Source organism: Pipra filicauda, unplaced genomic scaffold (genome assembly GCF_003945595.2).
Source record: "Pipra filicauda isolate LSUMZ 115617 unplaced genomic scaffold, ASM394559v2 scaffold982_size63421_pilon, whole genome shotgun sequence".
NCBI classification, from domain to species: Eukaryota; Metazoa; Chordata; class Aves; order Passeriformes; family Pipridae; genus Pipra; species Pipra filicauda.
This window is the reverse complement of record NW_024105178.1, coordinates 21,728-38,320: the sequence shown is the minus strand read 5'-3', so window position 1 is coordinate 38,320 and position 16,593 is coordinate 21,728. Positions and strand designations below refer to the sequence as shown.

At 57.6% G+C, this 16,593-nt stretch overlaps 1 protein-coding gene across 1 annotated transcript; it reads right to left on the bottom strand.

The window, feature by feature from the left end:
* Positions 1-5,219: 5,219 nt before the first annotated feature.
* LOC120322506 (zinc finger protein 239-like) lies at positions 5,220-10,971 on the bottom strand. Its single transcript, XM_039377965.1, has 2 exons — positions 10,941-10,971; positions 5,220-6,067 (listed from the first exon to the last, which is right to left on the bottom strand). The coding sequence occupies exons 1-2, from the start codon at positions 10,969-10,971 to the stop codon at positions 5,220-5,222; spliced, it is 879 nt and encodes a 292-aa protein (XP_039233899.1).
* Positions 10,972-16,593: the final 5,622 nt, after the last annotated feature.

Below are 16,593 nucleotides of genomic sequence, written 5' to 3'. Positions count from 1 at the left end.
GGTCACTGTGGCTGAGGAAAGCTGAGGAAAGAGCTGGGATGTTTATAAATTGTATTGTGTTTAAATTTTTTTTTTGTGGGCAATGAAGAGAAACTTTCTGTGGCTCTGTTTCACCAGTTTCTGACCTCTCAAAGAACACAAACCTGAGGAGTTGTGGTTCCCACTCCATGTGCACTTGGAGCTCCCTCCGTACCCAGAGCACAGAGCTCCCTTGTGCCACACAGTCCTTGGAAATGGAGGGATTAAGGACACAGGACAGGCTGTGGGGATCAGTTGCAGGGCATGGTCAGGGATTTGGGCTGGTTGTGACCCCAGTGCAGGACCCAGCACTTGGCCTTATTGAACCTCCTCCAAGTGGCCTGGGCCCACGGATCCAGCCTGTCCAGATCCCTCTGCAGAGCCTTCCTGCCCTCCAGCACATCAACACTCCCCCCCAGCTTGGTGTCCCCTGGGAACTGCCTGAGGCTGCACTCGATGCCCTTGTGCAGATCATTGAGAAAGAGATTGAAGTGCCCTGAGCCCAGTGCTGAGCCCTGGGAACACCCCTGGATGGAACTCCATTGCCCACCACTCCTTGGGCCTGGCCACCCACACAGATGTTTGTCCAGTGAACAGATGCTGCAGAATGTGTTGGATAAAGTTCCTGTAAGCCCAGAATATTGGGGTGAGTGCAGATTTAGCTCTGCACAATAGAGCATTTAATTAATTTTCTCTCTTTTCCTCCCTCTGTGGATTGAGGGATCTTGTGACTTCAGTGTGTGACTCACTGGGTGCAAAGGGAAAATATGGACAGGAAAAAAGTAAACGGGAGACAAAAAAGGAAATATTTTCTCATTGCTTCTTTAATACAAGATATTCACTTTGAATACAATTCTGAGATCTGTGTAATTAACCACAAAAGAATTGAAGACTTACAAGTAAATTATTCCCAGGGGCTTGTCTCATTACGATGCCATCACTGAAAAGAGAGCGTGGAGGAATGAGCAGAGAAGGAGACCATCCCTTGGGGCTGGGAAGCAGGAACTCAGAGTCACTGGTTACAGGTGGTAAATGGACTTTGGAGTGTGGCTGTGAAATCTGTCTAAGAAACCACAAAAGAATGGAAGACTTAAAAGTAAATTATTCCCAGAGTTTTGTCTCCTTAAGATGTTTTGAGTGTCAGTGAGCCCTTTGGCACTGAATTCCTGAACTGAGGATCTAAAGACTGAACAAGCCTCTAGAGAAGTAAAATTCATAAGGAAACCTCCAAGTTGCTGAGGATGTCAGCAAGCCCCACTGAGGCCATCACTGAAAAGAGAGTGTGGAGGAATGAGCAGACAAGGAGACCATCCCCGGGGCTGGGGAAGCAGGAACTCAGAGTCACTGGTTCCAGGTGGCAAATGGACTGTTGGATGTTTCTGTGAGAGCCCCTAAAGGGTGTGCTGGTTTCAGGGGCAGTACAGTTAAATTTCTTCCCTGTGGCCAGTGCAGGGCTGTGTTTTGGCTTTGTGCTGAACACAGGGTTGATAATCACAGAATATGCCTAATTGGAAGGGATCCATAAGGACAACCCTTAGCCCTGCACAGGACCATTCCCAAGAGTCACACCATGAGCCTGAGAGGATCATCCAAACACTTCTTGAGCTCTGTCAGCCTTGGTGCTGTGCCCACTGCCCTGGGGAGCCTGTTCAGTGCCCAACCACCCTCTGGGGGAAGAATCTTTTTCTAAGATCCAACCTAAACCTCCCCTGACACAACTCCAGGCCATTCCCTCAGTCCTGTCCCTGGTCCCCCCAGAGCAGAGCTCAGGGCCTGCCCCTCCTCTGCCCCTCCCCAGGAAGTTGGACCTGCACTGAGGTCTCCCCTCAGTCTCCTCTTCTGCAGCTGAACACACCAAGTGCCCTCAGTGTCCTCACACGCCTTCCCCCCAAGGCCCTTCCCCATCTTCCTTGCCCTCCTTTGGACACTCTCCAATGGCTCAATCTCTCCCTTCCATTGTGTCCCCCCAAACTGCCCCAATGGTGCAGGTGAGGCCGCCCCAGGGCAGAGCAGAGCGGGACAATCCCCTCCCTGGCCCGGCCGGCCATGCTGGGCCTGATGCCCCCAGGACAGGCTTGGCCCTCCAGGCTGCCAGGGCACTGCTGACTCAGGGCCAACTGGCCACCCACCAGCACCCCCAGGGCCCTTTCCCGGCACTGCTTTCCAACCTCTCCTTCCCAGTCTGTTCATCCATGCAGGGTTGCCCCATCCCAGGGCAGAATCCGGCACTTGCCTGTCATTGTTAATGTCAGAACGGCCAAAGCAACACAGATATCAGACATAGTCCAGCTGTAAGGTGATCAGGAAGCTGTTTATTGCTCTCAAGTGTTTCTTTTATACTCTTTGTACACTATTGTGCCACAACACAATTGGTCAAAAGTCTCAAGCATAAAACACTGTATATACTTTAATTGGTAATAGAGAAGACACTGCACACACTGGCACTGAGGAGGATCTGCTGCATGGACTTCCCTGGTCCTGAGGTCAATGGGACAGGCCAGGAGTTCCCCAGATCCTCCTTTTGGCCCTTCCTGGGGATGGGCATCCCATGTGCTTGTTGCCAGTCAGCTGGGACTTGTGCAGTTGTGCAGCACTGCTGGAGATTTACTGAGAGTGGCTTGGCCAGCTCTTTCTCCAGCTCCATCAGGACTCTTGGCTGCATCCCATGTGGGCCCAGGCACATGGGGGGGTCTCATTGGCAGAGCAGGTCACTGACCATTTCCTCCTGCATTGTGGGGGCTTCACTCAGCTCCCCATCACCAGCTTCCAGCCAAAGCCTGCCTGCCAGGTGTCCAAGGGGTCAGTTCTGCTGCCCCCTCCTTCCTTCCCCCACAATGGAAAACTCCATCATTTTGGGTCCCTGTGCCCCAGACGGCTCCGACCACCACCTCACCCACCAGTCCCACAATCATGGAATGCTTTGCCTTGGGAGGGGCCTTCAAGAGCATCTCAGTACCCTTAGACTAAATATTTCCTTCCTATTATCTCCTCTAACCCTTCCCTCTCTCAGTGTGAAGCCACTGCCCCTTGTCCTGTCACTCCAGGCCCTTGTCCAAAGTCTCTCTCCATCTTTCCTGTTGGCTCCCTTCAGGCACTGCAAGGCCACAATTAGGTCACCCCAGAGCCTGCTCTTCTCCAGCCTCAACAATCCCAATTCTCTCAGCCTTTCCTCACAGCAGAGCTGCTCCATCCCTCTGATCCTCTTGCTGCTCCCCTCTGCACTCGCTCCAACAGGTCCATGTCCTTCCTGTGCTGGAGCCCAGAGCTGGAGGCAGCTCTGCAGGTGGGGCAGCATTACAGCCACGCATGTTCCAGCAAGGACATGGTGGAACCTCATGGAACCAAGGACCACTGGGACACTGCAGGGCCTTCTGGAACCAAAGGAGCCCTGGGACACTGGGCAATCTCATGGAATCAAGGGAGCACTGTCACCCTGGGAAAACTCCTGGAATTCAGGGCCCATTGTGACACTGCAGCTCCCCATGGAACAAAAGGAACCCTGGGACGCTGCAGAAACTCATGGAACCAAGGGACCATTGTGACATTGAGGGGGCTGATGGAATCAGGAGTCCATTGGGACAATCCAGGGCCTCATGAAATCAAAGGAATTCTGGGACACTGTCAAACCTCCTGGAACCAAGGGTTCCTGGTGACATGTGTGTCCTCCTGGAACCAAGGGAGCCTGGAGATATTTCTGAACCTCCCAGAATCCAGGGGCCATTGGGACCCTGCAGAACCTCCTGCATTCAAGTGCTCCTTGTGAAACTGCAGGCTCTCCTGGAACCCAAGGATTCCTGGAACACTGCAGAGCTCACGGAACCAAGGGGCCACTGTCCCACTGCAGCTCCTTCTGAAGCACAAGGGACCCTGGGACAGTGGGAAATCTCCGAGAATCCAAAGGGCATTTTGGGACTGCAGGGCCTCATGGAACTAAAGGAACCTTTGGAGACTGTGGAAGCTCATGGAATCAAGGGGCCATTGGGACATGTGGGGTCTCACGGAAGCAAAGGAACCCTGAGAATTTCTGTGGGAACAAGTTAAGGCAGCAGCAGCTGCATTCAGTTAATCAGGATAGAAAAGGAGTGTTTTGGCCTTGACTGGTGTTTTCCATCCAGAGAGGGCTGTTTGCCAAAGTGGAAACCACTTGGAACGCTCTGCATGGCAGCCTGTGTTTTTCTCTGGTGGCTGAACACAGCCAGCACATGAGGGGAGGGGAATGTGTGGGATCAGGGCACTGCTTTGGGGCCATGTTGGGAATTCCAGTGGACTAAAAGACAAAGCCCAGGTGCTGTTTCCAAAGGAACTCCAATGAAAGGGGGACGCCTGAAAGATGGGAGGACAAGTCCCGCAATGGAACTCTGTGTGTGCAGCCTCATTTTCTCCTTCAGCACCCACAGGAGAGGGAGCAAAAAGTGGGGGTTGGGACCCCTAAACTGTTGGGGGGGGGAATGGGGATTGAGGGGACAATGGGAAAGTGGGAGGAACAGGGAGAAGGGTGGAAAAGGGGGATGGTCTGGTGGGTCCAACGGTCCCATGGGGGTCTTTGGACACAGGGGTGCTTGGAAAGGGTGGTGGCCCCCCTGACCTCCCAACTTACTGGGGGGTGCTGGGGCTGCTGGATCCAATCTCAGCCTTGCATTATGCCAACAGTTGCAAATTAGAGGAATTACAGAGGTGTGACTGAAACACTTTTGTCCCCCAGATTTTAATAATGGCAAAACAGATCTATTGATAGAAATGAGTTAGTTATAGTTACAAATGATCAGACAAAAGATCTTCCTCAGAATTATTTACTGCACAGTACAAACAGTAAAACTACCAGGAGTACAGCATAAGGTAGGACAGTGCTCTACACTAAAGCAATTGTTGAAGCAATTCTACTCAAGCTGGCACAAAAGCAATGATTATTAATTGGAGATGGATGGAACTCCCCCAGACCAACACTCGGGGGGAGATCTCTGCTCTCAACCTCCAGAACTGACCTTGGGGGGTCGCCAGCAAAGGCAGGAATCTCCACACACCCTCCCAGAAGGCTTCTGTTGGAATAACCTGCCCCTGTGAAAGGGGACTGGCCCATTCTGGTCAAAAGGGATGGAGTGACAGTCACTGGACTCCAGGGGTTGCCTCACCATCAGGGGGGTTCATTTCAGGTGGAAGCAGCGGCCGAAGCTCTTCCTGCAGTCGGGGCACTGGGGCTTCCCTTACTGGTGGGTCCGTTGGTGTCTGGTCAAGTTAGAGCTCTGGGTGAAGCTCTTCCCACACTCCCCACACTTGTAGGGCCTCTCTCCGGTGTGGATGCGCCGGTGCCTGACGAGGGTGGAGTTCAGGTTGAAGCCCTTCCCGCAGTCGGTGCAGCGGAAGGGCCTCTCATCCGTGTGCGTCCGCTGGTGCACGAGGAGATGTGAGCTGGTCTGAAACCTCTTCCCACATTCCCAGCACTTGTAGGGTTGTTCCCCAGTGTGGATGCGCCGGTGGGTCACGAGGTTCCCGTTCTGCTTGAAGCCCTTCCCGCAGTCAGTGCAGCGGAAGGGCCTCTCATCCGTGTGCGTCCGCTGGTGCAGGAGAAGATTGGAGCTGTTCTGAAACCTCTTCCCACATTCCAAGCACTTGTAGGGCCGTTCTCCAGTGTGGATGCGCTGGTGTCGGATCAGGGTGGACCTGTCCCTGAAACTCTTCCCACATTCCTGACATGGGTATGGCCGTTCTCCAGTGTGGATGCGCTGGTGTCGGATCAGGGTGGAGCTCTCCCTGAAACTCTTCCCACATTCCTGACAGCGGTATGGCCGTTCCCCACTGTGGATGTGCTGGTGTCTGCTGAGGTTGGAGCTGTTCCTGAAACTCTTCCCACATTCCCCACACAGGTAGGGTCGTTCCCCAGTGTGGATGTGATGGTGCTTGAGGAGGTCGTAGCTCTTCCTGAAGCTCTTCCCACATTCCAAACACCTGAAGGGCTTCTGCCTGCTGGGAGGTTGTTCATTGACCACCAGCTCAGAGCTCCCCCTCAAGCTCCGGCTGCCTTCCCGGCACAGGCTGGCTCTTTCCTCCTCAGAGCACCCTGGGATGGCTTTGGAGCCCCTCCTGCGGGGGGATCTCCGGCCCTTTTCCTCCCCGCTGCCTTCCTGCGCCGGGGAGCCCTTCAAAACGGCCTCTCCCACCAGGGTCTCACGGGGGGATTTGTCCTCCGGGCTCTCCGTCCTCACCTCGGGGCCTGGGGCAGGAAGCAACAAGGACAGGCAGGGGATTTGCCTCCGGCCCACAGGGAAGGCCAAGGACATCCCCCCAACTCCGGCCCCGGCAGGACGGCGGCGCCAGCGGGGTTGTCCTGCAGCCGGGGCCATGCTCGGCTGACAGAGCCAGCACAACACCCGCCCAAAGGGACACTGACTTCCTCCTCACCTGCCTGGGGGGACCAAGGCATCTTCCTCTTCCTCGCAGCCTCCTCCTCCACCCGCCCAAGCTTTGGGAAGGACAAATCCTGATGGGGGGGAAAACAAGGGCTGAGCGCGTTGGCTTGGGGGTTCCTCCTGCCCAAGTCCATCTCTAGAACTCACCGGGCATCCTGTGTCCATAAAAACCTCCAAAACACCAAGATTCAGCCCAGAAAAACCCAAACCTCTGAGATTCAGGTAAAACACCCCTCAGAAATAGCAAGAAGACCCTCGCCACCCTAAACTGCAAAAATTTGAGATTCAGCTAAAAAATACTCCAAAATATGAAGATTCAGGCCAAAAAAAGGTGATGGGGACTGAATTTTACCCTCCAGCAGGAAAGTCATTTGATTTCAAGCTCGTCTTCAAGGCACACCCTGGGATTGGAGCCTGGGCTCTAATTAACCTCTCCTGTGCTGCCAAACAGCAGGAATTGTATGGCCAAGGGACAAACTCTGTGATCCCTGCCAGTGTCCATGGTCCCTGTCAGTGTCCTTCAGGGAAATTGGGAGGAGGAAATGAAGAAACTGGTTTGGAACTAAACTGGTGTTAAAGTGGGAAAAACCTCCTTCCATGGAAATAAAACTTAGACAGTTTCTCCTGGGCTGAACAAGCTCATTCAGGGATGAAGGACTGGGACTTTTGTGGACACTTGTGCTGGTTTCTTTGGACACTCGTGTTCCTTCAGAGAGCCCCTGGAAACACTCTGCTGTTCACTCCCAGTGCCACCAGTGCCTGGGTCCTGTCTGCAGCAGCAGATTGCAGTGGGACTGGAGAAATGCTTTTCTGAGCCTCTGGGCTGGACACAGGCACAGCCTGACCCTGAACCCAAGGGAAACAAAGACAAATTCCATGGCTTTAGCTGGAGCAAGGCTGGGGGGGTTTCCTGAGGGCAGCACTAACCAGACTTTTGTGTGTGTGTGTGAGACAGGCAGAAGCACAAATGCCTGCACAGCCCAGAGCAGTCAGTGTGGGGCTGTGCTTGCTGCTGCAGAGACCCCCAGGGAACAAACCCAGGCAATACTTTGGGTTTATTCCTTGCTCTGTGTCAGTGGAATAGAATGTTCCACAGGAGCTCTGTCCCCCTCTGTGGCACCGGGTGGCTCGAAGCTGAAGAGGGAGGGGGGTCAAGTGCAAGTTCCCTTCTGAAGTGTGTGTCCCTAAGGGGGACACTTGTTCTATTACTGCTTATTATTTGTAATATCTTATAGATCTATCATTCAATAGCTAAAGATGGATTCTATAGAATATGTACCATATATATGATACAGAATATATCTGATTATTGCTTTATCTGTCTGTCCAGACAGATATTGTGTATGCAGAGAGATTGTATTTGAGGGATATGTTCCTCTCAATACCCTGTGAGCTGCACTCCCAAGGCCAGCAAATTCCTGAAGCTCCCCCTTCTGTGCCCTGCAGGTTTTGGCAGATTTGCAAGAGCAGGGGAATCATTCCCTGCAGCCCCTTTGCACTGTAGGAAATGGGAGCCCTGTGCACATCCTGCTGCCTCCAGATTCCATTCTGGGTGTGGGAACGACCCTGTGGGGAGCAAAGAAATGCCTGGTTCTGCAGGAGCTGGAGATGCTCAAGGGGCAGCAGGACCAAGTCAGGGGCCTGGGGGGGCCTGGGGGGCTTTGGGGTGCAGGAGGGTCCTGGGGGAGCTGGGGAGGGGCTTTGGGGATTGGGGGTACAAACCAGGACAGACCAGTACAGACCAGTACAGACCAGTACCTCCTCACTGCTCCCCAGATCTCTCCTGGAGCTGGGCCACGTTGTCCTGGGACACCTGAGCCCCCCCCAGTGCCCTCCCAGTACAGCCCAGTGCCCCCAGTACAGCCCACTGTGTTCCTGTCCCAGGGTGCCGGGTGATCCCTCTTTGGGGGGAGTTGGAAAAGATTTGAGGGGGGGCTGTGGGAGATTTGGGGGGATCTGAGGAGTTTGGATGGGGATTTGGGGGTTTTGAGTGCCTTTAGGGAAGTTAAAAGAGGTCTTGGGGACATTGGGGGGTCAGAGGTACCTATGGGGGGAGGGGATTAAAGGGAAAATGGAGGTTAGGAGACATTTGGGAGGGGTTAATGAGGCCTGGGTGGGCAGAGGAGGGGCTGCACCAAGAGCAGGTGAGTCCTGAGACCCCCCCCTTGTGTCCCCAAGACCCTCTTGGTGTCCCCAGTTCCTCCTTTGACACCCCGAGACCCCCCTGGTGTCTCCAATGTCCCCAGGGACTTCCCATAGCCCTAATTCCCCCCTAGGCACCCCCAATTCCACTGTCCACAAACCCCTCCCCACTGTCCTCAAACCCCATCCCTGATGTCCCCAACCCTCCATCTCACCCCAGGAGCCCCCCTCGACCCTCTGACCACAAAAACACTCCCCCACACACACTCACAGAAAGGCCAAGGGCATCTGGGGAAACATTGGGGACAGTTGGGGGGCTTTGCAGGGCCCTGGGTGATTACTGGGGGATACTGGGACACACTGAGGGGAACTGAGGGACACTGGGAGGACACTGGGAGGGACTGGGGAGTTACTGGGAAATTACCAGGACACATGAGGAGACACTGGCAGGTTACTGGGCCATACTGGGGGTTACTGGGTGCTCACTGCAGGATCACTGAGCCATCCTGAGGGGCAGTGGGAGGTCACTGGGACACACTGGCTGGTCACTGAAGGGGTCACTGGAAAGTCACTGGGATATACTGGGGTCTAGGGATCCCCTTACCCGGATGTGGTACATTTCCCACCCCGGATTTTGGGGGCTATCCCTAGGACGCCTTCTTTTTGGGGCTGGGGGACCCCCTGGACCCACTGCTGGGCTTTAGGGGACCCCCCAAAATGCCTTCAAACCCCCTGAAATCCCCCCCTCGACACATCAAAACCTTCTCAAGGTCCCCTCAAATGCCCTCAGAGACCTCATCCCTCCCCAGCACCCTCTAAACCCTCTCAGTGACCCGCAAAACCCACCTGGGACCCCCCAGTCCCCTTTAGGGACCCTTCAATCCTCCTCAGAGACCCTCAAAACTGTCTAAGACCCCGTAAACCTCCTAGAGACCGCAAAACTGCCTAAAAGATCCCGCCAGGACCCCCAAACCTCCTCAGAGACCCCCAAACCCCACCAGGAACCCCCCAAATCTCCTCAGAAACCAAAACCCCCTCAGAGACCCCCAAACCCCTTCAGGAACCTTCAACCACCCCCTGAGTCCCCTCAGGACACCGAACTCCCTCAGGGACCCCTCAAAACCTCCTCGGTTATCCCCGAACCCCCCCGCTAAACCCTCCCGATCCCCCCCGGGGGACTCACAGCACTCAGAGCGAACCGCAGGCCCCGCCGCCAGCACCGATTCCCGGCTGCGCGCGCACCGCGTTCCGAGAACGCCGCCGCAGCCAATCAGCGCGCGGCCACGCCCCCGCAGCCCCGCCCCCGCCCCTGCCGCGTTGGCTGCCGGGAATCGGTGATGGCGGCGGGTCGGTCGGTGAGCTCTGAGTGCAGGCGGGGGGTGCGGGAGAGCGGGGTCTGGGGATCCCCTCGGGGGCTGCGGGGAGCGCGGCTGTGGGGGGAAAGGCTGGAGGGCTCGGGAGGGTTTAGCGCGGGGGGTTCGGAGGTTCGGAGGACCCTCTCGGGGGCCGCGGGGCCCGGACGCCTCCCAAGAACCCGGAAGGGTGATTCGATTCCTGAAAAAGTCCCTCGGAAAAAAAAATTCAAAACCTCCCAACCAAAAAAAGAACCCTAAAAAAAAGAAAAGTGAGAAAAAGGTGAAGGAAAAACTGGAAGGGCGAGGATGATTTTATTGCTTTGCTTCAGTTTTTCCTTGGTTTCCTCAGATTCTTTGCTTCCTTCCTTTACAGAAAGCTCTTTTACTGTTCTGTAGTTTTGTGGTCCCTTAGAGGCTTTTAGGGGTGGCTGAGGAGGTTTTTGGGGGTCTGTGAGAGGGTTTGGTGTCGTGAGGGGACTTAGGGGGAGGTTGAAGGTCCCTGAAGCAGTTTGGGAATCGCTGAGGGAGTTTGAGAGTCCCCGAGAGAAACTGAGAGGTCCTGAGGGGCTTGGGGGGTGTCTTTGAAGGAGTTTTAGAGGTTTCTAGGGGGATTTCAGAAGTCCCAGAGGGTTTTGAGGGTCCCTGAGGGAGTTTTTGAGGTCTCTGAAAGGGTCTGGGGGGTCCCAGGTGGGTTTTGCAGGTCACTGAGAGGGTTTAGGGGGTCTTGGTAGGGGGAATTAGGTCTCTGAGGGGATTTGTGGGGCCCTTGAGGAGGTTTGGAAGGGTCCAGAGGTGGATTTCTGAGGGGATTTCAGGGGTTTTGAGGGGACTTTATAGGGTCTCTATGTCGGTGGACCGACCCCAGGGAATGGGGATCCCAATTCCCCCCCTGAGCCCCAGAGACCCCCAAAGCTCAGCACACAGAGACCCCACAGGGAGGGGGGCCCGGGAGTCCCCTAAAGCCCAGCAATGGGGTTCAGGGGGTCCCCCAGCCCCCGGAGGAGGGGTCCTGTGCACGCACCCCAAAGTGCAGGGGGGGAGATGTACCACATCTGGGTAAGGGGATCCCAGTGCCCCCAGTATATTCCAGTGACCTCCCAGTGACCCTCAGTACAGCCCAGTAACCCCCTCAGTGACCCCCTCAGTGACCAGCCAGTGTGTCCCAGTGACCTCCTACTGCCCCCCAGTATGGCCCAGTGATCCTGCAGTGAGCACCCAGTAACCCCCAGTATGGCCCAGTAACCTGCCAGTGTTCCCCCGTGTGTCCTGGTAATCCCTCAATAACCCCCCAGTCCCTCCCAGTGCCCTCCCAGCATTTCTCAGTAATCTCCCAGTCCCTCCCAGTGCCCCCTGGTTCCCCCCAGTGTGTCCCAGTATCCCCCAGTAATCCCCCAGTGCCCCCCAAAGCCCCCCAGCTGTCCCCAACATGTCCCCAGATGCCCTTGGCCTTTCTGTGAGCGGGAGGGGGGGTCGTTTTTGGTCAGAGGGTCCAGGGGGGCTCCTGGGGTGAGATGGAGGGTTGGGGACATCAGGGATGGGATTTGAGGACAGTGGGGAGGGATTTATGGACAATGGTATTGGGGATGTCAAGGGGGGAACTGGGGACACCGAAAGGGTCTTGGGGACACGAGGGGGGTCTCAGGACTCACCTGCTCATAGGGAAGCCCCTCCTCTCCCCCTCTAGGCCCCATTAACCCCCCCCAAATGTCCCTCAACTCCCCTTTGTTTCCTTTAATCCCCTTTCCCCTGCATACTTTTGAACCCCCAATGCCCCCAAAACCCTTTTAACTCCCCCAAATTCACCCAAAGCCCCCTAAAACCTCCCAAATCCCCATCCAACCCCCCCACGGATCCAGCCAAATCTCCCCCAGCCCCCCCTCAAATCCCTTCCAACCCCCCTCGGAAGAGAGATCACTTGGCACCCTGGGACAGGAACACAGTGGGCTGTACTGGGGGCACTGGGCTGTACTGGGAGGGCACTGGGGGGGGGGCTCAGGTGTCCCATGACAATGTGGCCCAGCTCCAGGAGAGATCTGGGGAGCAGTGAGGAGGTACTGGTCTGTCCTGGTCTGTCCTGGTCTGTACCTCCAATCCCCAAAGCCCCTCCCCAGCTCCCCCAGGACCCTCCGGGACCCCAAAGCCCCCCAGACTCCCCTCAGGCCCCTGACTTGGTCCTGCTGCCCCTTGAGCATCTGCAGCTGCTGCAGAACCAGGCATTTCATCAGCAAATGTGTAGGTGACCCCAAGCTGGGGGTGTGTTGATGTGCTGGAAGGCAGGAGGGCTCTGCAGAGGGACCTGGCCCAGCTGGATCCATGGGCTGATTGCAAGGGGATGAGGTTCCAGCAGGCCAAGGGCCGGGTCCTGCCCTTTGGCCACAAGAAGCCCCGTCAGCCCCCCGGGCTGGGGCCAGAGTGTCTGGAGAGCAGGCAGGCAGAAAGGGAGCTGGGAGTGGGGATGGACAGGAAGCTGAAGAGGAGGCAGAGTGTGGCCAGGTGGCCAAGAGGGCCAAGGGATGGTGTCCTGTGTGAGGAAGAGTGTGTCAGCAGGAGCAGGGAAGTGATTGTTGGGCTGGAGTGAGCGCTGGTGAGGCCACCCCTGGAGTGCTGTGTCCAGCTCTGGGCTCCTGAGTTGAGGAAGGCCCTGGAGGGGCTGGAGCAGGTGCAGAGAAGAGCAGCGAGGCTGGGGAAGGGAGTGGAGCCCAAGTGGTGTGAGGAGAGGCTGAGGGAGCTGGGGGTGTTGAGGCTGGAGAAGAGGAGGCTCAGGGGAGACCTCCTGACTGTCTGCAAGTCCCTGCCAGGAGGTTGGAGCCAGGTGGGGTGGGGCTGTTGTGGCAGGAAGCAGCAGTAGGACAAGAGGGCTGGGTCTTGAGCTGTGCCAGGGGAGGTTTAGGTTGGATATTAGGAAGCAATTTTTTCCCAAGAGAGCAATCAGGCCTTGGAATGGGGTGGGCAGGGAGGGGATGGAGTCAGCGTCCCTGGAGGTGTTGAAGGTGAGAGTGGATGTGGCCTCAGTGCCATGGTCTGGGAAGCACGGCGGGGTTGGATCCAGGGTTGGACTTGATGATTTGGGAGGTCTTTTCCAACGTGGCTGATTCTGTGATTCTGTGATTGCCATTCCTATGGCAGCACATGCTTGAGGCTCTATCCCCAGGGTGATAGAGATGTCTGTCCATATCTATCTCCAAGGTTAGTCTGTAAATGTGTGGTGTTAGAAAAGCAGGCTAAGTTGTGGGCTGGTTGTAGAAGGAGAAAGAAGCCCAGAGGCCAGTGCAAGCAGGCAGCCCTCAGCTTGCACCTGATGTCCCCTCCCTGCAGGTTCCTGTCCTTGAGCCCAGGCCCTGAGGTGAGGCTGAGAAGTGGCGCGGAGGTGAGCCCAGAGCTGTCCCTGAGGTGAGGCTGAGAATAAGTGCAAGGCAGAGGTGCTGCTGAGGAAGGAGAGCCCCGTGGTGGGGAAAAGAAGAAACTGTGAGTGCCCATCCCTGAGAAGGTGCTGTGTCCATCCCCTGTGTGCCAGGTGAGCTGGGGCTTTGCTGCAGAGCTGCGGGCGCTGATTTGAGCGTCTCCAAGTGCTGAGATGGTGGGCACCCAGGAACACAAACTGTGCCTGGCCACGGAGCCTGCAAGGAGGAGCAGAGACAGCGGTGGCAGTGTGGGGGGCCAGGTTGTCCCTGTGCCTTCCCCTGCAGGCCCTGTCTGTCCCTGCTGGGCCCCTGTCCATCCCCATCAGGTCCCTGCCCGTCCCCCCGGGCTGCGCTCCCCCCAGGAAGTGCCGTGGAGCTGAAGCTGCTGCCATCCCCCCCTGCAGCCGCTGCCCCAGCCAAGGGAGCAGCAAAGGCAGGGCCAGGAGCAGAGGCAGCAGCAGGGGAGCCCTGGGGGGGCCGGGAAGGTCTTGTGTGGGTCAGGAAAGAGGCGCTGGGCACGAGGCCGGGGCTGTGCTGAGCAGGCCCAGCCCTCACATCCCCCCAGCCAACGCCGGCTGCCGGGGGGCTTGGGAGGGACCCCCAGCCCGTGTGCCCCACACTGAGCTGGCAGAGAGAGAGCCAAGGGACAGGGCCACGGGCAGGGCCCCGGGTGAGGGACAGGCAGGGCCATTGCAGGGCCACGGTGAGGGCACAGCCTGTGGCAGCAGAGCTGCCCAGGGCCGGGGGCAGCCGGGGGTGTTGGTACCAGGCAGTGCTGGGGCCGAGCAGAGCACGAGGCCTCTTGCAGACCCCTGGAGCAGCCTCCCACTTGCCAGCCCCGCCCTGGTGGGGTGACACTGTCCCCTCCCTACAGGACACTCCCCCGAAATCTTCAGGGGGGCCTTTTGTGTCTATTCCTGGTTGCTGATTCCTGCTGGGGACCTGAGGGAACCTCTGCAATCCCATGCATGGGGCACAATCTCCTCTCCAGAGCTTGACTCACTGCAGACTGTGCCGGGAAATCTGTGCTGGCAGCCCGAGTATGTCACGATCCCCCGTGCTCCCCCCAGGATATTTGGGATGAGTTCCACCTTCCCGGGCATCCATGGGATGGGGGGCGATTGTTCTCCTGCTGTTGCTGTTGCTGCTCCGCCCCTGTCCCTGCCCTTCCTGCTGCTGTCGGGTGAGCGGAGCGGCCACGATGGGAAAGGGGCGAGAGAAGCGAAAAGAGCGGGTGGGACCCCCAAAGGGAGCGTGAGGGGCGGTGGGTCACCCCCAAAGGGAGCTGGGGGGAGCCGGGATTTGGGGGGCGGGTGGGAAAGGGGTGGGAGAGGGGGACTACGGGGAGGGAGAGGGGGATAATCTTCATATTTTGGAGTATTTTTCAGCTGAATTTCCGCTTTGTGCGGTTTGGGGGGATGAGGATCTTCTTACTATTTCTGAGAGATTTTTTTGCCTGTATCTGGGTGCTTTGTGCTTTTCTGGGCTGAAACTTGGTGTTTTGGAGGTTTTTATGGTCACAGGATGCCTGGTGAGTTCTAGAGATGGACTTGGGAGGAGGAACCCCCAAGCCAACGCGCTCAGCCCTTGTTTTCCCCCCATCAGGATTTGTCCTTCCCAAAGCTTGGGCGGATGGAGGAGGAGGCTGCGAGGAAGAGGAAGATGCCTTGGGCCCCCCAGGCAGGTGAGGAGGCAGTCAGTGTCCCTTTGGGCGGGTGTTGTGCTGGCTCTGTCAGCCGAGCATGGCCCCGGCTGCAGGACAACCCCGCTGGCGCCGCCGTCCTGCCGGGGCCGGAGTTGGGGGGATGTCCTTGGCCTTCCCTGTGGGCCGGAGGCAAATCCCCTGCCTGTCCTTCTTGCTTCCTGCCCCAGGCCCCGAGGTGAGGCCGGAGAGCCCGGAGGACAAATCCCCCCGTGAGACCCTGGTGGGAGAGGCCGTTTTGAAGGGCTCCCCGGCGCAGGAAGGCAGCGGGGAGGAAAAGGGCCGGAGATCCCCCCGCAGGAGGGGCTCCAAAGCCATCCCAGGGTGCTCTGAGGAGGAAAGAGTCATCCTGTGCCAGGAAGGCGGCTGGAGCTTGAACTGGAGCTCCAACCTGGTGGTCCCTGAACAACCTCTAAGCAGGGAGAAGCCCTTCAAGTGCTTGGAATGTGGGAAGAGCTTCAACCGTAGCTCCGCCCTGCTCCAACACCAGCACATCCACACTGGGGAACGTCCTTACACGTGTGGGGAATGTGGGAAGAGCTTTAACCGTAGCTCCAATCTCTGCACCCATCGTCACATCCACACTGGAGAACGGCCCTACAAGTGCTTGGAATGTGGGAAGAGGTTTCGGACCAGCTCCAATCTCCTCCTGCATGAGCAGACACACACGGATGAGAGGCCCTTCTGCTGCACCGACTGTGGGAAGGGCTTCAACCGGAACTCCAACCTCGTCAGGCACAAGCACATCCACACTGGAGAACAGCCTGGGAAAGCGGTGGGAGAGGAGGGGTAGGGGGAGGAGGGAGAGTGGGAGTGGATGTGCATTGGGGGTGCCTTGTTGTCTCCATGACTTGATCCTTGGAAAGTGGTGGAGGGTGGAGAGAGGGGGAAGCTGTGAGAGCCTGGAGAGGGGGGAGCTCGGGCCCCCTGTGCTGAGCCAGGAGTTGGGGCCTTGCTGTTGGTGCCAAATTGCCCCTGGTCAGGCTGAACCCAGAGCCCGCCCACGTGTCAGGGGGCCCGATCCGCTCCCTGCTCTCGTTGCCCTGGGGAAGCCTCTGGTGTCCCCTGGCCTGTGGGGCTGTTTGGTTGCCTTGGGCACAGGTGGCCCTTGTGTGGGTCCCCCCCATGGTGGGGGTTGGTGTTTCTGGGTCAGGCCCCGCCGGCTCCATTGTCAGCCCGGTGCCGGCGGGGGGGACACAGCGGGTTTGGGGCCCCCCGGGAGTGCTGGGGGTGGGTGTGGAGCCCGGGAGCTGCCGAGTGTGGAGGGCGGAGCGGGGAGATGGCGGAGCTGGGGGACCCCCGGCAGCCTGGAGGGGGGAGCACGGAGAGGGAGGAGCCCTGGGACCCCCGGGAGCCTGAAACAGGGGGCATGGAGAAGGGGAAGCCTGAACAGTGGGGACCCCTGGGATCCCTGGGACAACAGAGTGGAGAACCTGGAGAGGGGGAATGTCTGGGAACTTGGCATCCCGAAGGCGAGAGTCAGAGGAGAAGGGACCCTTGGAACCCCCAATGCTGCCAGCATCCCTGACTGGGACCCCCAGCATCGCAGAGAGGGAAGCTGTTCCCAACCC